The 26228-nt window shown below is 39.4% G+C and overlaps 1 protein-coding gene across 2 annotated transcripts in view; it reads right to left on the reverse strand.

Moving 5' to 3' along the window:
• Positions 1–26228, reverse strand: part of ESRRG (estrogen related receptor gamma) — a 227763-nt gene that overhangs the window by 169028 nt on the left and 32507 nt on the right. Inside the window, exon 2 of one of the 2 annotated variants that reach the window (XM_049635220.1) lies at positions 12672–13087. In XM_049635220.1, coding sequence (XP_049491177.1) covers positions 12672–13087 — 416 coding nt within the window. Of the gene's footprint in view, positions 1–12671; positions 13111–26228 lie in introns of those variants that run through there. The other variant, XM_049635219.1, reaches the window with a different exon arrangement.

Below are 26228 nucleotides of genomic sequence, written 5' to 3' on the forward strand. Positions count from 1 at the left end.
AAAAAAAAAAAAAAAAAGGTGCAATCAAGGACAAAATCTTGGGCTAGATTCATTCCTTTGAAGATTCTTGTACTTGTCTCTGATCTTCTTCAAATGAAAACTATGTGAATAGTTTGCACTGGAAAATGGATATCAGAATGTAGACTTCGCTATGCTTTCAGATTCACTCCAAAGGTACATTCAGATTTCAAGCTCTAAATTCTAAATTAATCAAAATTTCCTGTGTACTAAATCCTCTTCTTTTCTTTTTGTGTTATTACTCAGCTGTGCCTTTATTAAAAAGTATATTAGAATTCAGTGGTCTCTTTAAGCTAATTCAAACCAAAATAAACAAGATTTCATCCCAAAGAGCATAATTTTTTTCTTTAAAAATACAGATTCATTCATATAATCACATTCTCCCCCCTTCTTCTGACTAGTATTCATCACAAGAAAAAAAGAGTTGCCCTCTACTGCAGTCACAAAGTTTACACAAGCAGACAACAATTTTCAAATCAAAACAAGAGAAGAAATAAACCTCTTTTCTTCTGAAATAAAGAATTAAAGAGTCTGGAAGTTTTATCAGTGGTGGGGGTGGAGGTATATTTTTAGGATCAACCTAAAACTAACAACTAAAAATCCAGAGTAGCAGAGCACCTGGGTGGCTCAGTTGGCTGAGTGTCCGACTTCAGTTCATATCATGATCTTGCAGTTCATGGGTTTGAGCCCCCTGTCGGGCTGTGTGCTGACAGCTCAGAGCCTGGAGCCTGCTTCGGATTCTGTGGTCTCCCTCTCTCCCTGCCCCTCCCCTGTTTGCGTGCGCACACGCTCTCTCTCTTTCAAAAATAAACATTACAAACATCATTTAAAAAATCCTGAGTAGCAAAATGAGAACCAACAGATAAAAATCAGGGAAGTGAGACAGAAAACTGGTATGATAGAAGAACTGAGCCCTCAAACTTCATACGTAGGGGGTTTCTAAAAATGAATTAAAAAAACAGATCTTTTTAAGACATATTTCTGATTGTCTCCTTTTTAAAAAACCTTTACTATTAAAAACCTTTACTATTATCTAATCATAACTTTGGAAATATTCTTAATTTCCCATTTTTATTTTATTTTATCAATGTTATAGAAAATTTTGCCCATGGACTAAAATCCCTTATGAAGAATTCAGTCTAAAATTATTTGATGCTTTAAAAGCTTAAAAAATATGCAAGGCAGGGTAATGAGTAGTAAAGAGCACAGGATCATGGCTCACACTGTCTGAGATCCAGTTGTTTTGGGGCCATTATTTTTCTAAGCCTCAAATTCCACATATATAAATATGATAGTATAATAATAGTAGTATCTACTTCTTTGGGATAATGGAAGAATTAATAGAACAATTAGTGTAAATCACTTAGAACAATGTGGCACATTGTAACAGTTGATATAGTCATTATGACAGACTAATGAATTTTTCATCTACTGTTAGTGGTAGAGGCATTGTGTGCAACTCAAGAGGCTGAAAACAACTATTTACATTGTTCACATATGTAATTATTTATGCACAGCCTAAGGAGGTAAAAGATTAGAACTTCAAATTCAGAAAGTATGTGAAACCCTTCAAAAATGTTTACACATTCACCTCACGCGCTCATCAGAAAAGAAAAGAAAAGAAAAGAAAAGAAAAGAAAAGAAAAGAAAAGAATTGCAGGATGGATGCAGAGAAATTGAAACCATGTGCACTGTCAGTGGGAGAGTAAAATGGTGCAGCCATTATGGGAAACCAGTCAGTATGAAGGTTTGTCACAAAATTAAAAGTAGAATTACCAGATGATCCAGAAATCCCACTTCTGGGTATCTATCTAAGAAATTGAAAACAAGATCTGAATGAGATATTTCTACACCCGGGTTCACTGCAGCATTATTCACAACACCCAAGAGGCGGAAACAACCTATTGTCTTTTGATGGGGGAATGGAAAAAGCAAGAGTTGTATAGACATATAATGGAATATTATACAGCCTTTAAAAAGAAGCAAATACTGTCATATATTACAGCATGGATAACCCGAGGACATTCTGCTAACTGAAACAAGCCAATCACAGAAAGACAAATACTGCATGATTAGAATATAGGAGGTAAAAGTAGCCAAACTCACAGAAAGCACAAAAGTGGTTTCCAGGGGCTGGAAAGAGACGGGAATGGCGAGGGGAATGGGCAGTTGTTTAATTGGTGTAGAGTTTCAGTTTTACAGCATAAAAACATTTAAAGATTTGTTGCACAAAAATGTGCAGTTAACTAATACACTGCACACCTAAAAATGACTAAGATGGCAATTTTTATGTTCTGTGATTTTTATGTCACATGCATTTTTTATGTGTATGTTGTGCTGTGTGATTTTTACCACAATAAAAATAAAATAAATATTAAGAAATAAATAAATGCTTAAACATCATTCAGATGTAAACACTTTTAAAATTGTGTAAGTGAGTTGCAAGGACTAGGCCATTATTGAATCCCATTATCAACAACTTCAAGAGAAAGTGGATTAATGCAGTGGGTACTCTTTACCACATCTAAGATACTATCTGAGTTTATCAAGTAATAGATCAGAAAAAGGAAACACTGCTCTGGGCTTGTTAACAGTAAAGGAGAAAAGTTCTTTCTGACCCATGCCATGAAACCCTACCCCGCCATTCCTTACATCCCACCTTATAGCTTCAAAGACTTGAATTTTAACAAGTTACTGATGTCTCCCTTCCTCAGGACCCAGCAAATCATACTGCGACATATACTCTTACAACTAATTACCAAAATGACCCACATTCACATCAATAGGAACCTGAGACCATAGACCTTTCCTTGCTCATTCTTTGTTTACCTTCCTACCTTTAGGGTGAACATTGTAATCTACTGGGGTTAGCAGTAACTAACTTTGAGTTTACGGGAGGAAGGGTCTTATCACATAATTACTTTAACATAGGCATTAAAGCGTGCATCCTGAAAAAATAAAGCACAAGGTATCATTCCTACTATAGCTACTGAGGCAATTCTAACAAGGCAATTTATCAGTTGGTTCTCTGAATAAAACAGCCTGATTTGTCAGGGCTTGGTTCTGGGTCAAGGGAGAACAAGAATGGGAGAATGAAAGCTATTAGCATAGAAAGCGAAACACTGATAGCTTTGCTGGGCAGTTTATCTAGTAATCAAAAAACAGCCTCCGGCCCTTCATCAAAAAAGGGTCACCAGATAATTCTAGGGTGGTGGTGGGTCCTTCCAGAAGAAAGTCCACTGGTCTGTAGGCAAAGGATCTGCCACACCCCACTTCCTAAGAAGTCCATCACAAATATAAAATTCGACCACACTAAAAGACAGGAGAGCAAATGGCATTTTTACAGAATTAATTGGAACTGATCTTGGAGTGCCTCAGTCTTGAGCGTGTAAACTACACAAAGTCCTCCTCAGTCATTACCTGCCCAGAGGAGTGTTGGTGTGGAGTGCCGGGAGGCGTTTTAGATTTGACAAGTGGTAGGCTGGGGCAGGCTAAGAAAAGAAAAATACTCACCAACAGAGTGCCTAGAAGAAACGGCAATGCACACGCTCCCTTTCCACAGGAGAGGGACTGACTCAGGAACAGGTTTGGGCGGCCCAGGTGGGTTGCCATGTTGAGATGTTGCCACGCTGGAACCAGAGACAGCACCAGGTCTCATGCCGCAACCAGTACCCTTCCCACCATGCTGCTACCTCTGAGGACCCCAGCTCAGGTGAACCATGGGAAACTGACTGTATTATCTGAGGGCAGACAGTTTCAGTCAAGAAAAATAAGTTTACGAAAATAAATACAGGAGAGCATGGCCTCTTACGTATGCATGTACATGTAGAGATAATCCAGAATTACCTCCTTATTTTTTATGATTCTATCATGCAGGCCACGTCAAGGAGAATCAATGGAGAATATATTAATATTACAGATACATCAGCACTTTAAAGTATGAAGACAGAGCTAAGTTTTTTTGTTTGTTTTTAAGTAGGCATTCAAGTCCAGCGCAGCGCCCGGTGCAGGACCTGAACTCATAACCCTGAGATCAAGACCTGAAGTGAGATGATGGGTCAGACGCTAAACTGACTAAGCCACCCAGACGTCCCAGAAGATACAGCTAAGTTTAAAAAATCTAAAGTCTAAAAATCTAGATTTAAAAAAATCTAAGTCTAAAACGCTTGTCCTTCTATTAATTACAATTATTGCACTTTTAAAAATTAGTGATACTATTATCACAAATGTCCTTTTCAATTTTTTATAGTTAATTACAAAAGATTAATGTTTATTTATTTTTTTAATATGGAATTTATTGTCAAATTGGTTTCCATCAAATATCCTTTTTTAAATAAGTAAAAATAAACATAATGTAACTTACCCGAGGAACATAAAACGCATACTATATCACTTCCCAACCACTGCGAAACAGCATAGACAGTAGAAAAGAGTGTCACTCATTTTGCAAATATATTGCTACGAAAGTGAATTTTGTTTGGCTAATGTGACTAAAATATCTCACTAATTTGACAGTAAACTATAGTTGGACATTTTACCATGTCATAAAAAGTTTCACTAAAAATTCGTTTCCTCCTGCCATTGGCATATACCCCTTACACCGGACAGGTTCTTATCCAGTGTCACTCAGCTGGTAAACTTCCCCTGTGAATCAATAGCTAAAATGATACGTCAATGTTAAATGACTTTCAAACTACAGTAACATAACGAAGTGTTTAAAAAACATGTAAATGACACCAGAGACGGTCATGTCACAAATTTGAGTTCCTAATATCTGAAGGACAAAAATATAGTAAGGATAGTTAAATGTTCTTCTATTTTCTTCTCTTTGATCAAAGATCAACCATGCAATTTAATCTCTGAAAATAATCAGTCTTATACAACTCAAGATCCAACTTTTTGTCAACTGCTCTGTTACTATGTTTTAATTTACATTGATTCCACTTTCCAATTCGCTAGCTAACACGCACGAATATGACACAGTGAACAGTGACAAGAGATTAGAAAAATGTGATCCTTGAAAAAATAAAAACATTCGGAAAACTGAGATAGTACACTTAAAAGATCATCATGATACAGAACTTGCTTTCAGTTTAAAACAATAGGTATGGAAAGTTGCCTAAAGAAGTCCTCTGGGTTGAAAATCCTAGGAGTCAATGTTGCCTACAAGAAGATAAATTGGGGTGTTTTGGTCTGGCAGTTACCCAGCAGTCAAATCGAGCCCCAGGCATATTTTTGTATGGCCCCAAGCTCAGAGTGGTTTTTATATTCTTAAACAGCTTAAAAAATAAAACAAAGCCAAGCAGAGTATGTGACAGAGAAGGCATGTGACCCACAGGTCCTAAAATATTTACTCTCTGGCTCTACAACAACTTGAGAAGTGATGACAATTTAGGTGCGTTCCTAAAAGTCAGAACAAACCACAGGAAAGAAATCACTACTCTTTTATCCCTAGAAGTGGGTTCATTAAGTCAAAAGTAAGAGAGATGAATCTGTAAATTATGCTTTTTCCTAAAAGATCCATTCACATAATATATATTCTCTACCAACACAGAAAGTCTGTAATATAAATTTTACTATTAAAATAAACACTGAAAGTTACAATTAAAATAGCCAGAGTATAATGATATCTCTCATTTATAATTTGGCAACATAAATGCATTTCCAAGAATCAGACAAAATTGGAATCAAATGCAAGAAAAAGTGGAAAAGTCACTTAAACTTTAACAAAAGCAAACTCTGAGCTAAAGCAAATGAATTGTACACAATATTTCTTCTGTAATATTAGTATCAATATTTAATTTAATACTACATCCAAACTGATAACCCCTGAGATTCTTCAAGTCAATTTAAACATTTCCATATTATTTTGAGTTTTAATCTTAGAACATATTAGAGTTTTAAAGAGGTCATTTATAAACTGGGGTAAGTATTTTTCTTAAATACTATTTAAGTTAAATAGAGAGTATTTTATATTTTCTTTTGCAAGGTTCAGATGATGCTCAGACACTCAATTTGTAAGTCTCTTCTTCCTCCAGTGTTGCAAATATTCTCTTCTAAGACTAAAATAGCACAAATGGCAAAGAAAACGTGACACCCAGGAAAGATCCTCTAGGACTACGCTGCCTGCTTTGGGAAAGAGTCAGCAGTTCAGTATGGAAGAGAAGTAGGCACATCAGATCCACAGGCTATGCCCGCAGCGTTAGCAGATGGCTAGCAGGCAAACGCCTCATCTTTAATGCCCCATGTTTAAGGGGATATTTAGGCTCTTACCATGTCACCTTTAGAACCAGACCAAAAAAAAAAAAAAAAAAAAAAAAAAACCTTCACCTGAAGGCCCTGGGCTTTAGAAGACTTCACAGTGCAGGGGGCCCTTCAACAGGCTAAAAGGAGAAGACCAGCTGGAGCCGACCCCCTTGTAGCCCATGATCCCCAGTAGCTGGGACTCTCAAATTCTGCGGCTAAATTGCCACAATCCCCTTCCAGGACCTGCATGGGCCACTCCCGTGGGTCCATCCTCTGGAAGGTGACCTGGACTGGACTGTTGGTGTGCACATTATGACACCCATGCAGTCTAGGGGTAACTGTTTGGAAGGGGTCAATGTGCCTTGGACATGTGAGCAAGGGTGTCCACGCTATGCACAGGACATAATAGGGGGTAAAGGGGAAGAGAGAAATGGCGTGGGTGTAGGCTAAGGACGGACCCTCTTTCTACTACCTCTTTCTGACACAAAATTCCTATGAGTCTAAGAATTCAAAATGCAAAGCTGGCCTCCCAGGCCATTATGAAGGTATGTTTGTCCAATAGAAGAAGAGAACATACGTCACTTAGCAGTTTGTTATCTCGATTTCTAAGGTTCTAAACATTTACACATATGTTACGTGGCTGACCGCCATAGTTCTGTCTCGGGTCCAACAAATGTCCAGAGGGAACTCAGTTCTTATCACGGTCACTCCTACATCTCATGCTGCAAGGACGTCCTGCTTCTTCATTCCTGAATCCCACATGTAAAGCTTAACTGGGAATCTGATATTTCACACAAGTCCCAGGACTCAGGCTCCTATTCTGATTTACCCAGTTTCCCATCCATTGACACAGGGGGAAGAAAAGGTAATTTATTGCCATAAAACTATACAAAACTCATCGAATTTCCAGTCAGCCCACTCAAATCCTCCTGGTGAAAAAGGGCACCATTGTCAAGAATGGCTTCAGGGAGAGAGGGTTTATTATCATAGCATAAGGTAGATAGCTATGATCTGAGGAAGCCTACACATCCCAGTTCAGCATCAAGGACACACTTGTGCTGGAATATCTGAACCACCCAGTATTTGAGTATCCCAGTACACTGCCAGTATCAATCAAAATTCATAATTTATTGAGCACTTACTATGGGCCAGGTAATTGACAGACATTCTCTCCTTTAACCCTTCCTACCTGGGAAACAGAGGCACAGTGATGTTAAGGTCTCTCAGCTCTAAATGGCTGACACCTAGGCCTGGTTTTATATGAACCCAAGACCTATGCTATAATGAATATCTTAAAAAACAAAACAAAACAAAACAAACCCAAAACCTGATTTTTTAAGTATACAATTTCCTCTTCATGAAGGTGTGGGGAAAACAAAAGGTCTTATCTCTAGCCCAGAAATGAGCAGCTGAAAGGGCCTTATTGGCCATATAACTATATACAAATACACACACACACATACACACATATATGTATATATATATGTACATATATCCTTGTAGAGAAACAAAGAGAAAGTTAGAACTTTGTATGTTAAATGATGAACTATGTATTGATATTGATATTTTGGGGGCATAGGAAGATATTTTTCTTCTCTTGCTTCCCTCACTAGACTCCAAGGAACACTCTTAACAGGAAGGTACACGCACCAAAAAATCTCCCACTCATTTATGAATCGGGACTAACACTGGAATTGAAAAGAAATCAGAATAATGATATCACACACACCATTAAAAAGCCCAGAAAATGGCAATGAGATCACAACTACCATTTTAACCCCATCAGGTGATAGGACTGTCAAAATCTTCTAAAAAGGTTTTTTGGTCAGCAGAAAACAAAAACAAAAACAAAAACACCTTGACTTTTCCCTAAGCGCTTACCTAGTTCAATGGTTGTTCAATGATAACTTGGAAGTAGTCAATAAATAAAACATGACTTTCTGGTTGGCTTTCCCTGAAATCTATGATTAATTGCCTTTCACAATTGGAATACCACATTCATCTTTGAAGAGAACAATTCGCATTACTTTTCTTTTTTTTTTCATTAAAATTTTTTTAATGTTTATTTTTGAGAGACAGTGAGTCAGAGTGTGAGTGGGGGAGGGGCAGAGAGAGAGAGAGAGAGAGAGAGAGAGAGAGGGAGACACACTAAAGAAGGCTCCAGGCTCTGAGTTGTCAGCACTGAGCCCAACAAGGGGCTCGAACTCATGAGCAGTGAGATCATGACCTGAGCTGAAGTCAGACACTTAACCGAGTGAGCCACCCAAGACGCCCCTCATTACTTTTCTTAAGGTGTGCTCCAGATATATGTGCTTTTGGCTTTAAATTTAAGAAGTAGTTTCCCCAACCTTCATAATTGATATTTATCAATATTGTATAACCAATCTTAAAAATAGATTATTACAACAAGAAATAAAGACTCTAAAGAGGTAATATTCCCCACAAATATGCTTTTGGGTGCACCTGTCACGTAGTCAAGTAACAAGAGCACCAGCAGGCGCTAGTGAGGAGGAAGCCACACTTACATAATGCCCTGATCTTACGGGTTGTGAACAGTAGAAAGACTTGCTCTTAAAGGGAGTTGCATAATCTCTTCTCATTCCCTGAAGAGCTGTAGGGGAGGGAAGGGACAGACTCCTTTCTTCAAGGAGAGCTTGGCTGCAATGCTGCCTCAAGGCATGAGAATAGATTCCCGGCCCCTTCAGCATCAGAACAAGAATCTGTGATGAGAACAACAGATTTGGGCCCCTTTCAATGTCTTTGGAGTTCAGCTGCTATCACTATTTGGCCACAGAAAGGAGGGGCTGTTCCAGTCTTCCTTACAATTACCACCCTAATTATTACATTATACTTTCAAAATTTAATCCCTTTATTTGCCTCACTGCCTTTTTGGGGCTAAGTTAGCCCCACGGTGTGATGCCTGCTGATGTAGCTAGCAGGGTAGCCTAAGTGCCGCCCAGCTGCCAGCTACAAACACAGCCAGGTGGGCAAGTCCAGAGTGCTAATCTGGACAGTGACATCTCTGTCTCCTGCTCAAAATCCTTGAAAGTTGCTCTCTCCAATATGGAGTAAAACTGAGCACTATACATCAATGCCAAGAATCACCCTGTGCTTTGCTCTGTTAAGCTTTTGGTAGCATTTCAGCGTCCTAAGGAATAATCAGGCATAGAATTCCAATTGCTCTATTCCAGTTAATTGCACAGTAAATAACTAATGCAGAGCTACTAACATCTAAGCTATAGGATTTAAAGAAAAAAAAAACTGTCAGGAAACCATTTCATAGTTGTTTTATCTTTTGAAAACATACTAAGAACCAAGGAGTTGAACCACCACCTGCCCCCTCCCCGCCCCCAGCCCATCCTAAAAATTTGTTACTCCCTCAAGGCAGAAGATGCTTGTAGAGGAATTCACCTCAAGGCACAAGTGTTTGAGAACTGAGGTTTAATAAAATGTTGGTAAGATGAAACTCCAGACAGCATGCTAGTGTCTGGCTCACAGTAGGTTCTCAGTAAATATTTGTTGAGTAAACGGGGGTGGTTTTCATGGTGAGAGCCTCTTGCTTATAGAAGCATACACAGCATTTGTTAATTTATCCCAAAATATTTGCTTATCTTTGTGTAGTTAATTCCAGAGCTGTATAAACTGGATAAACAAAATCAAGTCACTACCAGTTTGAATTTTTAGATACTCCGTAATGTAAGTATTCTAATACCTTTGGACAATGGCTACTAAGAACCCAAAGATTTGAAATGAGTTTTCATTCTCAAGTTTTACAATGTTAGTAAATAAACTGAAGATATTTTTCAGATGCACAAGAGTGGAAGCAAAACATTGTTTTTACTTACTTTACCTATGATTTCACATTTCATTTTATCCTTAAACATCCCATGAGGTAGGTATCAATGCCTTCGATTATAGATGAGAAAAAAGAAAACAAAGATCCAGTGGATAAAGGGTTTTTGTAAGAAAATGCTAATAAGATATGGCAATGATGAACCCTAAAATATGAAGATACAGCCATGAAAATATTTAGGTTACTCAGGGCGCCTCGGTGGCTCAGTTGGTTACGCTTCCAACTTCAGCCCAGGTCATGATCTCACAGATCGTGAGTTTGAGCCCCAAGTTGGGTTCTATGCTGACTGCTCAGCACCTGGAGCCTGCTTCAGATTCTGTGTCTCCCTCTTTCTCTGTCCCTCCTCCACTTGCTCTCTGTCTCTCTCTCTCTCTCAAAAATAAATAAACGTTAAAAAAAAAAATTAAAGTCTGATATAAAACAAAAAAAAAAAAAAATTAGGTAATTCATATTTACTCCAAACTAACCTGACTTGTGTTCTTCAGTTAAAACTATGAAAGGTTATGAAAAAGTTAGGCTTAAATATCCACTCTATTATCTAAGAGTTAATGATGTCTCGAAAAACTGTGATCCTAAGTAAACAGCCACAAATCAAGGAAGCTATGGAATAGACACAGAAGTAAGGGAAATTGTAAAACCCAATCCACTAAGGACCTTTACTGAAATCTTCAGTGCAACTAATGGACAAGACTTGCCTCCCAGCTGCTCTAGAAAGAAAAGAAAAGAAGAAAAAAAAAAAAAAAAAGGTGGGAGATTACTGTATGTACAAATAAAGGGTTTCCTGATCACCTTTTGTTAAAAATTTAGAAGGATGAGAATTCAACAAACATAATCTCATCTGCACTTTAAAAATCAGTACATCACAAAGCTATTAAACTGATTTCAGTTACGTCCAAGAATGGGCCATTAGCAGACGATGGTCAGTCATTGGTGGTAATCAGCAGCCACATGGTAGACATCAAACTCGGCTGAGTATCAGAATCCCCTGGAAGATTGCTGGGCTCACCCCCACAGATTCCGATTGGGGTAATCTGTGATGAAGCTTTCAAATAGATTCCCAGGCAACAGTGATACCAATGGTCCACTAGAGATACGCTGAGAAACCATTTATTTATAGAACACAGCACAGGAGAGGGCAGCGATTTCTAAACTTGGCTTTACTTAAACATTAAGTGCGAAGCTTTCAGAAATCCCTCCTTTGCCCTTGCCACACCCAAAGCCAGTTAATTCAGAATTTGGGGGGACGAGCCCTGGCATCAGTATGTTTTCAGTCTCCAGATGATTCCAGTGAGCTGGCAAAGGTGAGAACCACTGATAAGTGGGAAGACATACATGTATCCAAAAAATGGCTGTCTTTTAAGAAGAAAACATTTTGGGGTGCCTGGGTGGCTCAATCAATTAAGCATCTGGACTCGATTTTGTCCCAGGTCACCATCCTGCGATTTCTGAGATTGAGCCCTGCATTGGGCTCTATGCTGACAGGGCAGAGCCTGTTTAGGATTCTCTCTCTCCCTCCTCTCTCCCCCCGCTCCCCTCCCTCAAAATAAATAAATAAACATTAAAAAAAAAAGAAAACATTTTGTAAGCCACTGAGAATAGAATCACTGATGAGCTGAGAATCCTCAACACTTACTCTTTCTTTCCCCTATTTTCTTCATAAGTATATCACAAAGGACCTAAAAAAGTAAAAATTATAACTTCCTGTGAGAATATATATCTATGGCTTTTAACATGAGTGGAGCTCTGTATTTGTGGATTACTAGTTCAAATGAGCACATACAAATTTCCGCCATATTTTCCTACAATTATGTTGTTATTTATAAATCTGAAAGTCTATGAAGGTTCAGATGTGTCTTATATATGTGGGAGGTATATTTCATAATTAGGTATAATTTGGAAGACTTTCCATTACAAACTAATTAAAAAGGTGAGGAAAGTATATCCCACCATAGGGAAAGAAGGAAGGTTGGAGACAATTAAATTGTGTAGACTGGTGGTTCTCAAAGCATGGATCCTGGACCAGTATAATCAGCATCACCTGGTAATTTGTCAGAAATATAAATTCTTGGACTTCTACTCCAGATGTAACAAGTCAGAAACTCTGAGGGTAGGGTGACCTGTATTTTAACAAGATCTCAAGGTGATATTGGTACGCACTCAAGTTACCACTGCTCTAAAGTATCTATTATTTTCATGCCTCTGTAAGAAGAACCAAAGAGGTAAAAACACTATGGATCCAGTGTGTATTTGTTTAGTTGCAACACAGACCTCTATTGCTCTGATAATAGCTGTGTTTTTTAACACGTAGCTTAATATCATTCCATCATTAGGGCTTAACAGTGAAAGCAGAATTCTTAGGGGGCATATCTGGGGGAGTTTATTCTATAATCCCTCCACAAGCTATTGTAATCTATTTCTATTTTGTACTCAAGACAGAATTGAGACTGGAAAACTTGATTATCAAGGATAAGAACTAAGAAAAACCAGCCAACCAACCGCCAACCATCAACCTGAGGCTGGGCGAGAGTGGGGTGTTCCCAGGTGCAACACTAACCTTGAATCGTCCTCTTGAAGAATGCCTTGCAGGCTTCACATGATGCCACCCCGTAGTGGTACCCAGAAGCAATGTCACCACACACTAAACACAGTCTCTTGGGCATCGAGTTGAGCATGTATTCACACTTGGTCTGGGGATCTTCAACAATGGTGCTGGAGCAGTCGTCATACAGTTTTCTGACCGGCCCACTACCTCCTAGGATAGGAGCAGAAGGGTAGAGAGGTGGCGAGTCAAGTCCGTTCTGATGGCCATTCATGGTTGAACTGTAGCTCCCGCTGGCGTCTGAGGAGCCACCTGGGCTGTGGTGGTTGACGCTGTCCGTCAGGGAGGCCGGGCTGGAGGGTTCCGTCTTGATGAAGGACGAACAGCTGGAATCAATGTGTCGATCTTTGTTTGACATTCTGCAGAGAAGCCTGAGATGTAAGGAGATACAAACGGAGAGGGAGAAAGAGAGAGAGAGAGAGAGAGAGAGAGAAAAGGAGAGAGTGTTAAACATAGAAACCAAAACAGGTAGAAACAAAGAGAAGGTGAAAAAAATAGAGAGAAAGTGAAAGGGAAGGATGAAAGGAGGGGAAAAAAAAATAGAAGAATTCATATGTTAAAGACATTGCTCTTTGAGAGCGCTGCCTAAGAGCTGGGACTACACATCATTCATTCCCTAGTCAATATCTCTTGTTCTACAAGAAGGTAATCAGCATAAGGGCATGACAGGGTTACATCAAAGTGCCCAGACAGGCCATAAACAAAACCTCTAACGGGTCCAATTCCTTTTATTTTACCTTTCTCCTGGAAAACCACTGTCAATACTCTAGATTCTAAATTTGCCGCGGAAGAGGAGTGATTTAAAAGTCTATATCATTTCCAAAATTGGATTTATCCTCACTCTATTTTTCCCTCCCATGTTCCCATGCTGCAATCATTTTATTATGAGCAGAATCAAACTTTTATTTTCAAGACCAAACAGATGATTCCTCAGCTCTGTAATTACAGTTTGTCAACATGCTTCCATAAGCATAACTGTGTCTCTTATTGATCTAAGACACATAGGGAATATATCCTCAATCACTTCGCTTCTTTATTTAAATCGCTCTATTTCATAGCCATTTAGCAATACAGAAAGACATCAAGTATAAAATTCTAGCCAAGATGTACGGATAATTTCCTAGAGCCCACAAAACTTAGTGAAACGATCACCAACACGGATTAATAAACATGTGCGTGTGTCTGTGTGATTTGCCATTGCTTAAGAGGTGAGTGAAGAAAAGCCATTTGAGCCTTCAGTACACCTGGGAGTCCATAAATCTGATACTTTGTATTATATTCAGCAAACTAGGAATGTATCAAATTTTGTCCTGAAAATTGAGATTTGGGATGCTCTCTTTCCCCCCCTTCTTTTGGCCTTTTAACATCATACCTCCTAAAAGGAAATATGATGAGGCATCCAATCTGACAAATTATCTCTCTTATCTAGAAGAAACATATTTCCCCTCTTTCTTTGTTGGACCCATAAATGATTAAATTTCTGAAGAGGTAATTAGATGAGAAGATATAATTGGTCCTATTTTCTTTCCGATTAGCCATAGTGCAAAACCCCTTTTAGCAAAGTCTCTAAGAACATTTTGAGAGCCTGCCATAGAAAGAAGAGGTGACAGTTGAGAAGGGGACTTAGCTAATTGCTTCCCAGTGGAAAGTTGATTTATAGGAATCCCACAGGGTAATGGTCATTCACTAGAATTTGGGGGAGTAGTCACAATATAACCAACGGGATGCAATTATCTCCTCTACTATAAATCTAATGATATTTCATCACTGCCCAAATTTCATGTCCTCCTCCGCCCCCTTCCCCCACTGTTCTGTTAATTCAAACTAAAAAAAAAAAAAAATATATATATATATATATATATATATATATATATATATATATATATAAATAAAATCTCCTATCGGGGAATGCTCACTTCACTGCTCCAAGAAGGCAGTCTCCAAAGCAGAGCATTAAGAGCAAATATTTGCCTCTTAAACAAGTACGTTGCACACTGGAAATTTTGTTCTGCCTTCTAAAGTAAAACGGTATCAGGAGGTGAAGAAAGCAAACAGGAAGAAGAAATCCACAAAAATATCTTCGCACTTTCGCCCACCCACCCGTGTTGTCCTTTCCTCAAGAGCTAGTGAAAGAAAAAATATCCCCCTCACCAGCCTGAACTACGGCGTCCTCTTCCTTCTGCATCTGCTGCCTTGTACCCGTCACTGTTAATGAGCGCTGTAATTAATAGATCGCTCTCCTTGTCTCCCTGCTTGCACTCTGGGCTAAGCACTTTTCCTCGAGTCAACGTTTGAAAGAAAGCGGGTCGGCACTGACTTACAGCAGCCCTGCGAATTCCTTTTAATTTAGAGCACTTACCCCAGCACTTCACTTATTACCTTATAATTACTGGACGACTCGCACATACATTATGATCTTGGACTAGAGTTAGAAGTTATTAGGGTACTAAAACATGGTTGCTCCCCTTTCCTCTCTCTGGCACTGAATTTCTCACAGCTATGACAATTAACTCTTTCACCATCTGCCCTTAAGGCACCATTCTTTTCCTCCCCCCCCCCCCGCCCCCCGTTTTTTTTGCAGAGGAGAGCAGCTTGATCACAAAACATCCCTAGTCTTCTCCAGGCCCTCTTTTCTGTGTCTCTTTTTTCTTGTACCATCTATGGTCAATTTCACCCCAATTTTCTTTCCCTCTGGCTCTTTCTCATGGACTTCTAAAATCCGCAGAACTCTTGATTAAGAAACAAGGCCAGGGGCTCCTGGGTGGCTCAGTCAGTTAAGTGTCTGACTTCAGCTCAGGTCGTGATCGCACACTTTGTGAGTTTGAGAACTACACTGGGCTCGCTGATGTCAGTGCACAGCCCATTCAGATCCTCTGTCTTCCTCTCTCTCTGCCCCTCCCCCACTTGCACTCACTCTCTTTCTCAAAAATAAATAAACAAATTAAGAAGAAAAGACAGAAAGGCAGAAAGAAAGAACAAAAGAACGAAAGAACGAAAGAACAAAAGAACGAAAGAAAGAAAGAAAGAAAGGCCAAGAATTGCTTTCCCGTTTATGGAACAGTTATTTTCTAAGTCACCAAATGTTTATGTGTCAAATGCATGTTGTTAAAGCCCTGAAAAACAGGGAGTCTCCAGCCAGCTGTCTGGTCCAAAATCTCAACCCATAACTTTGCAATTACCTGCATGGAAGCAAGGAGATTAGGAAGTTAAGTTGTCAGGGAAGTCTCTGGGCAGTGGCAATATCTCTTCCCACATAAGGTCTGGCTACTGCAGCAGTGAATGAAACTGATCAAACTGGATTGGTGCCTTAGGTTGTACCTGTTTCTTTTCACACAATGAGCTCCTGCCTTAATTAGTATCTTTTGCCCAGTGGAAGTTATAATAGTCAGAGTTGCCATTTATCAAGTGCTTATTATGTGGCAGGCACTGGCCTGAGCACCTTACTAATATCACCTCATTTAAGCCTCAGGACAACCTTATGAGGGAGATATCCCTCTTCAGGCAACAGAGCCTCAGACATCACACAATCTCCTGAAAGTCATACAGCTAGGAAATGGGAATTCCAGGATTGGAACTCAGGTCTGATGCCAAAGTCCAGTGCAGAAATGTCTTGAAGTTGGGGAGCCTGAGTGGCTCAGTCGGAGCATCCAGACTCCTGATTTTGGCTTAGGACATGATCCCAGCATCGCGGGATCCCTGCATCAGGCTCTGTGCTCAGCATGGAGCCTGCTTGCGATTCTCTCTCTCCCTCTCTCTCTCTAAAAAAGAAAAAAGAAAAATAATTGAAGACAAAGAAGTGTCTTGAAGCCAACAGACTTCTTGAAGGTGTTCACAGATTTTTTTTTTAAAGCCAAGCAAGCAGGGGTGAGGAAGTGGTGCCCATGGAGACCCACTATACCCACAGCTCACCTATGAGCAGAGACGGCCGAGATGGCCACCCCACCGGCTAGAGGTCTGCTGTAATCGAGTCGCCCTCTCCAGTGTTGGGAGTGACACCTCAGCAGAACCTCCGAAAGAACACAGTTGTCTCCTAATTACTACTTAGCTCATTACATCGAACACTTCCTAGACACCATTACATTATACCCTAAAACTACAGTGGGTCTTAATTCTCTTCCTCTCTGTCTCTGAAATTCTACAGCTCTATTATTCAAGCCTGAAATATTCACAACTATCTATAAATTCAATTGTCAGCTGGTGGGTTTTATTCTAGACTTCACTTCAATCTAAAATTAGAGGCACTAAAATTCACATTAACTCTAAGAGGAATGTAGTGAATAAGACTTTATTTCAAAAGAACACCTTTTTGTCAGAAAGAGCCATTTTCAAGATGATGGCTTTATCTGTAGCCAAAGAGAATAAGCCCAATTCCACATTGCGCTGTTAATGCAGGAATTTTAGGTCACATTGGATTAATAAAAATCTAAATTTAGTTAAGAATTATGAATAGAAATAACATGGGTAGAAAATCGTGGGAAATGTTTATTTTAAAGCCTCAGTACAGTTGCTTTTACTTTATTATTTTAAGAGGAACAATGAGAAGCACAAGGGAGACAAGAGACTTCCCAGAAGACTTCTGAGGGAACGCCCTGAGAATAAACCGGAAGAAGAAATAGCTATGTCAAGACTAACATTGTCTTTTTTGTGTAAGAAACTGCGTTTGAGGGATTTAACAGCCTTCCTGAGGTCTGGGTAAGTCCAGTCCTTTATTATACACGTTTAATATGGTTTGAAATATAGTCTCAATAATTCTTTCTTTTTAAGTTTATTTATGTATTTATTTTGAGAGAGAGAGACAGAGAGCAAGCAGGGGAGGGGCAGAGAGAAGGGGAGAAAGAATCCCAAGCAGGCTCTGCCTTGTTAGTGCAGAGTCCGACATGGGGCTCGATCCCACAAACCCCGAGATCATGACCTGAGCTGAAATCAAGAATCGGATGCTTAACAGACTGAGCCACCCAGGCGCCCCTAGTGTCAATAATTCTGATGATCACGCTTCCAAAAGGACCCTGGTGCCTCGCCTTGCCCAAGAGTCGGGAAGGGTAAAATTTACCTTTGGTGCTAGATATTAACGATAAGGCAAATGCAACTTCTTCTTCGCTGGACTATTTCAAAGTGTAATTTTTGAAAGTTAATTAACTGTGTTAGATGTGTGCATGTATAGAGAGAAAGAAAGAATAAGAATCAATTAAAGTGGTTGCTGTAGGGGGAAACAAGAAGATAATCTGTAAGTTAATATTCAATTTATATTATAATTATCGGGCTTAATTGTTTTCAGAGATCCTACCTAGATACAGGTAAATGTGTGACCTTGAATGAATTGCCATGAGTTAGAATTTCCACATGCTTACATAGATGCCCAACCATGGCGGTCCGCATTCCACAGAAGCTTAGCCAATACTTTTGTTTAAATGCTGGTATATCAATAATGTCCTATAGTCATATAGAACATACACATCTCATCAACAGATAAGTTCTTAAACAGCTATATTTCATCCTTTACATATTATACAAACTCAAAATTATTTGCTGCTTTATTTCCCTACTTAAAAAAAAAATGGTGCATGAAATTCTCATAAAGAACATATTATGTGCAAGTTTGGTCTGGATTTCCTGGCTGTTATACTAAGACAAGGTTTTTTTTTTTTTTGAAACGTTTATTATATCCATACCAAGGACGGACACCTTCATAAGCTGAAAAAATGCCGGCTAAAGACATCACTATTTTATTTTCTTCCTTGTCATCCTTAAGAGCCCCAGAGGGTACCCATCTGCATTATAAACTCCACTTTATCAATTTATATCCAAACATCTTAGGAAAGCACACTGAAGCCAGCAGGCCCACAAGTTCACACATGCAGAGAAATACGAAGACAGTGCCCTTAGCTTTCTTACTGAGTCACAGAATTTCAGGGTTTGAAAGGAAGGTTTTCAAATCCTGACACCTAAACACTTCTTATTCAAAATAGGCATGAATCTATGAGGACTGGCCAGTTTCCTACCTTCTGAAAACATCAGATTAAATATTTAAGTATTTTTATTTAAATTTAAAGAACAAAATATTAAAAAATATATATATCAGCCTATAGGCTTTTTTGTTTCGTTTTAATGTACATAGAAGGAAACTTCCAAGACTTATGCCAAGCGTCCAAGTCGTAAGCCCTAGGCTTCAGAATCCATGACCCCAGCAGCTCCCTTAGCAGCCTGAGTTACAGCTTCAAGCATGCTACTTGACAATGAGCTTCTTTTTTTTTTTTCTTTTCCTGCTTCAACTAATTGCACTCTCGTAAAGTGGCAAAATGTGAATCACTTAGTAACAAAATGGGTACCAGCTGCTATTGTCAGAGAATGGTGATGCTGAAGAAAGGGAAAGCAACCGAATGAAGTGTCATGTCAGAAATCAACGGTGCAACGTGTGATTTGAGAAAACATGACTACTTTACAGAGACAGGGTGTCATTATGGCATCACAGTAATACGATGCTTTGACAACTACTGGGTCTAACATATCATCATTGCATTAAGGTACACTGGCTTAGTTGGGAAAGGAAAAGAAAGGATTTTTTCTTTTAATAAGAAATATCTTAAGGCCTGCCTGGTTAACCTAACGAAAAGAGATCATTAATTGTAAAGGAAGAATTGTAAATCCTGACCCACAATGCTCAGAAAGATTAAAACACACATGCACATATATGCACACACACTTCTGTATAATTTTAGACCTTCTTTAATAAACCTCGAGGCCCATCTCATGGAACAGATTTCTGCGTAACAGGGTCACATCATCTAGTAATGGTGATTCTTTGAATAAATAACTTGTGCATCTAGTCTAAGAGAACTTACTCCATCAAGAACAAGAGTAAGCAAACAGCTTTCTGTGGAGCTCCTATCAGCTTGAATTGCTGATAGGAGATGTGGCTAAGCAGTGTGGGGACATGAAGCCAGCTCCCTAAAATATGATCAGGGCCCCCTTTAAAGCCAAAAGCTCCCCTAATTCTGTAAGAGGCTATATACTACACCAAAAAAAAACAAAACAAAACAAAACAAAACTGTCAGCATTTCAGACAATAAATGAGAGACTTTTAATTCATTTCTACATACTCATTGAAAAGAAAACATACCATTAAATAAAATCTTGGAAAGAAGAAAAGAACCCTGTGAAAACAACTGCATCCCTAATGACAAAACCAAGACCTAGAAGGATCTCGCAGAAATGCCACCTGCTTTTGGGGTGCTAGAGCTCAATGATCCCCTCTTTTTCAATTTTGATCTGACACCACGTTGGTTTGACCATCCTGGTTTAGGCCTTGAAATCCCATGTCCTGGAAACCCCTCAGTCCCTGGTTAACCAGGATGGTTGGCTATGCAATCTGACAGGACTACAGAACCTCATACCTCCACCTGCGTTATACCGAAAACAAAGGAAGGGAAATGGAGAATATTCATTTTCAGCAATGAAGGCCGAGAAAGTTGGTTAGAGAAACGCACCAATAAGCGTAAGCGTGTGCAGCCTGACAAGACTGGGGTGCTGTAAGCGTGTGTGTTAGAAAGTAACCATACACCGCATCCCACGTCAGTGGGCCCCATGCAAGGTGGAGGCCACTGCTGATCACCTTGTTAAGTTATCTGGACTATTTTAGATGTAGGAAATTGCAGTAGCTTCAATTTGTATTGCCAGGTGATTTCTGGTGCTTCCTGGTTGATAAACTTTATTAATGGGAAAAGAAATGGCCCTGTGATATCACAATGTGTTGCACATTATGATTGTTGACAGTTTCTGTATTTAAGGATTCGATCTGATGCAGAGGCGCTTAGTAGTGTAATTTATCCTTAGCTTGTTTTCTTGGACCTATTTCAATCTAGGGGTGAACATCCCTTGTTTATAGCTCTGAATACAGTAAGTGAGCTATAGGCAAATCAATAAAACGGTTAAATGCATAATAATGTTGGGTAATTGCATACATGATGTTTTGCATAATTAACTGTCTGAGCTTTTCTTTAATATAATGGGCACTCACGTAATATAGAGTAGCTATAAGTCTATAAAATATACACAGTTTATATGAACCATGATTCTGCTTAAAACTCTGGCTAATCATCTACATCGGCTTTGAAGGGAGAGCTCTCCTCCACTGCCAAGTCCAAATCAATTCTTATGACATTACTTTATAACTAACATGATATTTAACTGATGATGGCTATTAGCTATTATACAGATTGCATTCAAGAAGTGTAACAGTAGGGGGAAAATACCATTTAGTTTAAACAAACTTCTGCCGTGTAATCAATATTATTGAGGCAAATTAAGTGTTTTAACAAGTGTGTATATTTACCCTAACGCAGCTTAATTAACTATATCCTCACAACTGCCCAACTCCATGACACCTATGGATGTTAAAAGAGAATCTCAAGAAATGCCTAGTCAGAAATTCAAATGCACGACAAGCACAACAGAAGCACAATCAAGGACAATTGTGACCCCTACAAATATTTCTTACCTTATGCAAGTTACACTCCTAGGACCAAAAGCCCTAAGGACCGGAATGGCTTTAGAATAGTATCCCCTTCTGTCAACCCACTTGGGTAGCAAATGGGTCACTAATCCCAGGGTAGAGGGAAAGAGCTCTGGGCAGGAGGTGGGAGACCACTGATAGAAAGGAAGGTTAGTATGGGGTAAAAACTACATGAGATAAATCATCAAAATGAAGCTTACGATATATGCTGAATGTAACATTTATTCGGTCTTGGAGATTTACTACGCCATGAGGAGACCTCCTTCGCAGTAAGCTTTCCAGAGAAAAGAAATAGTCTCCTACTTCTACAAATCTCTGGTCTTTCAAACAGAAATATGGATCAATAAAGTTTGCTTGTGTTCAGACAATTCCGTTTTCAAGCAGTCAAGGAGCACACTGAAGAGGAAAAGCAGACACAACAGGAGGGGACTGACAGCTAAATGGAGGCCTTCTCACGGCATCTCACTAGAGGAGAAATAAACAGACATTCAACTCATAGAAAGTCTATGCACTGATCTTTACAAATTACAATCGAATATAGACGCTTTACACACACAGACTCCAGTGATGGAGTTCACAAATCAAATCCAGGTCAATGAGAGCTCAGGCTGACTGAATTTTCCTTTCCTGTTCTCTTTGCTACACTGAAATAGCAAAATAGGAATGTTACCAGGCGTTGAGGCAAAAAATACTGAGATCGTGGTCTTGATGTCACCCTTTACTCATTAAGAAAATGTTTTGCAAAAGCAATTACAATGACCAACAAACCTGCTGCCTCCACAGAGATAGGCCAGTTCACTTGCAGCGGAACTTGAAAACATACCCGAAAACTGGGTGAGTCGCAGTGGTGAGAAAATTTAAATGCTGAAAAGGAATCATTGTCGAAATAAAGGTTGCTGTGAGCGCCTATGAACATCTCTACGCTAGTGGGAGATTCATAGCACAACCAGAGATAATAAACCACATCATTCCCTCTTGGACAAGTGGTTAAACTATATTTATACTTTTAACTTAATAGCTTAGTCTGCAGTAGTTAACATCTGGATGCAAATGCAGCTGGTCCTGGGTGATCTATGACAGCAGCAGAGGTTATGATTATATTCAGTTGGTATCAGGTGTTGTTCAGCTGAAGCAGGAGAGTAGGGGGAGGCAGGGAGGAGGAGAAATCGCTAATTATTAATCCTAAATCTTCCTCTGCCCTCCTTTTTTAAACATTTCAATGAGCTAGCTGCTTGAAGAGAAAGTGAAGCTGAAACACAAGGACACCATTCGCAGGTAAAGGAAAATAACATACATACACACATATATTTAATTCAAGCCATGGAAACGACGAAGATTTTGCTCTGTGGCAGAATGGGTTTTGTAAAAAGGGATTATGCGGCAGTGAGAGGCATCCAGTGAAGCCAAGGAAAGCCATCCACAGGCCCCAAGCCCAGATAGGAAGGACTTGCTTGGTGTTTGTCATTCAAAGATCCAAAAACAAACATGCAGAGAAACATTCCTAAATCTTCTTTGCAATTCTGAAAAACGGATTAAAAAAAAATTTTTTTTAACATTTATTCATTTTTGAGAGACAGAGACAGAGTGCGTGGTGGGGTGCAGAGAGAGAGGGAGACACAGAATCCAAAGCAGGCTCCAGGCTGTCAGCACAGAGCCCAGTGAGGAGCTCGAACTCACAAACCGTGAGATCATGACCTGATCTCAAGTCAGAGGCTTAACCGACTGGGCCACCCAGGGGTCCCTAAAAGTTGTCTTAAAAAGTACTACACCAGGGTTCCCACAGCTTGCATGTCTTCTTTCCTCTTTCTCAGGGACTCGAGGATGTAGGAAACGTGGGTTCCAGCTCCAGGTCTGGCACCGTGTGACCTGAGACAAGTCACTGCTCCACTCTGACCTTCAGTGTCTTCGCTCGCTAAACAAGAGGGTTCACCTACAGGTTTTCTAAAGTAACTTCCGCCATTTTGTAAAAATCATATTTTACTCAAATAAAAACCACACTGGCCTGTGAGTCAGATTAGACCCGAGAGGATGGGCTGCTGAACTATAATGCACACTCCCTATACTTCCTTTTCTTCGGCTGCTGCTGCGCACGCATACCGCTCAGGGCCACGGCATTATACGGGCGCGCATGCGCGTGTGTGTTGCAGAAGGAATAATTACAGAAACAACTTGCTACGTAGCAGTGAAACTACGGCAACGACATTCAACTGAGGAATCATTCCCAGTGGGCTACAAAAGGACAAATAGAGCAGTGATAATTTTGGGGGAGCTGGGGAGCAGGACTCTTGGTTTTTCCTAGAATTGGTTCTCTTTTTGCTCATTACATTTTTGGTGGGAGGCGTTGGCGGAAAGGGGCAATTCCCGGCAATCAGTGTTTAAGTGAATGTTTGTCCCAGTGTGTGACACCACGCTGTCAGCAAGCAGCAGGGCGCCGCTGAGTTGTTACTACATTTGATTTGACTGCCAGTAGGAAGCTTCATTTCTACCAACTGTTAGTTGCTAGCGCAAAGAATCTTCTCTTCATTTCTGGAGTGATTTTTTTTCCCCTCTCTTCCATTTCCTTTTCCTTGCTATGTGGTCAGGCCAAATGCCACGTGGGTTTCTAAGACAAAACCTGAGTACTTGTCTCCTGAGCCTGAGACGGGAGGACGTGGAGATAAAGGGTCCATGCAATTTGTTCAATATTTCTAGTCTCTCATTTAGAGTCTGCATTTTAATTCTGATTTCCTAGCTCATCACAAGGTCAACCCAGAGACAGCAATACTCCTTCCGCCACACTGTGGTCACATCTTTTTACTTGGTGGGGTTTATTTTAGCCAATGGAGCAGCCTTTATTAACGGAAGGAAGGGAAGGAAGGAAGGAAGGAAGGAAGGAAGGAAGGGTGTTGTCATTCACCTTCTCATGAAATATTGTTGAAATCATTGCTATTTTTGGTGACTGCTCTGACGATTTCTACAATTTTTCTTATTTGGTTAATTTTACTACAGCACATGGAAGCCTCTCCCCTTAAAAATAATAAAATAATGATTTAGGTAATTATGATTCTCAAATAGTGCCTCTGACAACAACTTCTGACAATGAAAAGCATCTTTAGAAACAACAAAAGCATATGCAGGAGTAACAAGGGTAGGGAAAAAAAAAAAAAAAGAAGAAAAATCCCTCAGAGATATTAAGAAAATTCAGGCTGAATGGAAAAGTAATTAACACTAAAGAGCTAAAACTGTAATTAAGAAAATTTTCATTAAGGGGAAGCAGGTGAGTCTGCTTTTCTAAATATGACAAGGTGCTGTGTAAAAATAAAATAGAAGCAGGTTTCGGTGAGTGGAGCAGGAAAGCCATGTCTTTAACCAGATCAAATTCTCGAAATTGGCTGTCAAGACAGGATTGTTGTGATTTATACCCGTCTATCAAGTGCACGAACGGGAGAGACAGAGAGAACAGAGGCAAGCTGCTGTCGCTTCCATTCGCAAAGAACTTTTAATTTCCACAGCACCATCTGTTACCAAATCTAATTCACATTCCCCCTTAATCTGGTTTAGTTCCATAATACTAATTCTTCCCCAACCCCTATGAACACAACCACTAAAGAAAAAAAAAAAAAAAGGAAAAAAAAAAGGCTTTGGCTCTTGGTGAGTGAGAAATTGAATATTATAGAGTTAAGGTGTTAAGGCTCCGGTGACTTAAGCGAAGCATGCTCTTCTCCATTAAAATGTATTCCTGGTAAAGGGATTTGTTTTCAGCCAATGCAGAGATATGAAATTGTTCATATTTGGGGTAAAAAAAAAATGCTGATATAAAAGTAGGCTGGGGACATGAAAGCAGAGGTTGTCATAAAATACAATTGTTGTCAAGTTTAGTCACTTTCAGAACTGGCTATAAAATCACTTTGTCATGGTTTTCACATAGAGAAAGCCTGAAATTGTATTTTTGTTAAGGAAACTCGAGAGAGTGATGTATATATATATATTCAGAAAGAGTAGAGCAGGGCAGGGGAAACACCTAGGAGAAATGGAAATGGAAAAAAATCATATATAATTTAAAATAAAGAGATGTCTATTGGTAAATGCGCAGTCACCTCCCTCGATCTAAGATTCTATTAGCACATACTTTTGATTCACCATCATTTTCACTCTCAGCCAATATAATAACTGGCATTCACAATAATGAGGTTGTGAAGCTATAAAATTATAAAGTGCTTTCTGCATCAGAGAAAGATTAAACTATGCTCAGTAAAGATTTAGTGTTAAATGTATTTTATTGCTTTCTAAGTCTGTGAAAATTTGTTATCTCTAAAGGCAATAGTACGTAAAGATCCACAGGCAAACAAGACAAAACGAGAAAAGATACTGTTTGAACACCGGGGTGCGAAGTTTTGATTACACGTTTAATCGACTGGCTCACTACCTAACTCCAATGAACATTAGAAGAATCATCCTTTGGTTCTCTAAGCCAGTAGTGTAGAACACTAGCTGGGTTCCATGATAACAATTCCTCAGTTTCAGTAAATAACTGGAGACAGTGTGATGAAAATAATTATTTTCATAAGAGTCGTGATTATCACCCATAAATACATTTTGTAGAGAAGACTTCAAAATGTAAAGTCCACCACTAACCTGATATTAGCTTAACACTTAATTTAAAAAACCTGGGGGCACTGAGTGACTTAGTTAAGTGTCTGATTCTTGGTTTCGGCTCAGGTCATGATCTCATGGTTTGTGAGTTCAAGCCCCACACTGGGCTCTGAGCCGGCAGTGTGGAGCCTGCTTGGGATTCTCTCTCTCTCCCTCTTCTCTCTGCCTCTTCCCCGCTTGCTCTCTCGCTCTCTCTCAAATAAACAAACTTAAAAAAAAATCCTAGGTCTATTATTTAAAGATAAATACTTTCAGGAATCAATCTCTCATTTTACTGATGGAATCATCTAATTAACTAGGTATACAGGTATTTTCAACTATTAGCTACAACCGAAGCCAAATTTTTAAGTGATATGTGAGATTATAAAAGG

Source organism: Panthera uncia, chromosome F1 (assembly GCF_023721935.1).
Source record: "Panthera uncia isolate 11264 chromosome F1, Puncia_PCG_1.0, whole genome shotgun sequence".
Taxonomy (NCBI): Eukaryota; Metazoa; Chordata; class Mammalia; order Carnivora; family Felidae; genus Panthera; species Panthera uncia.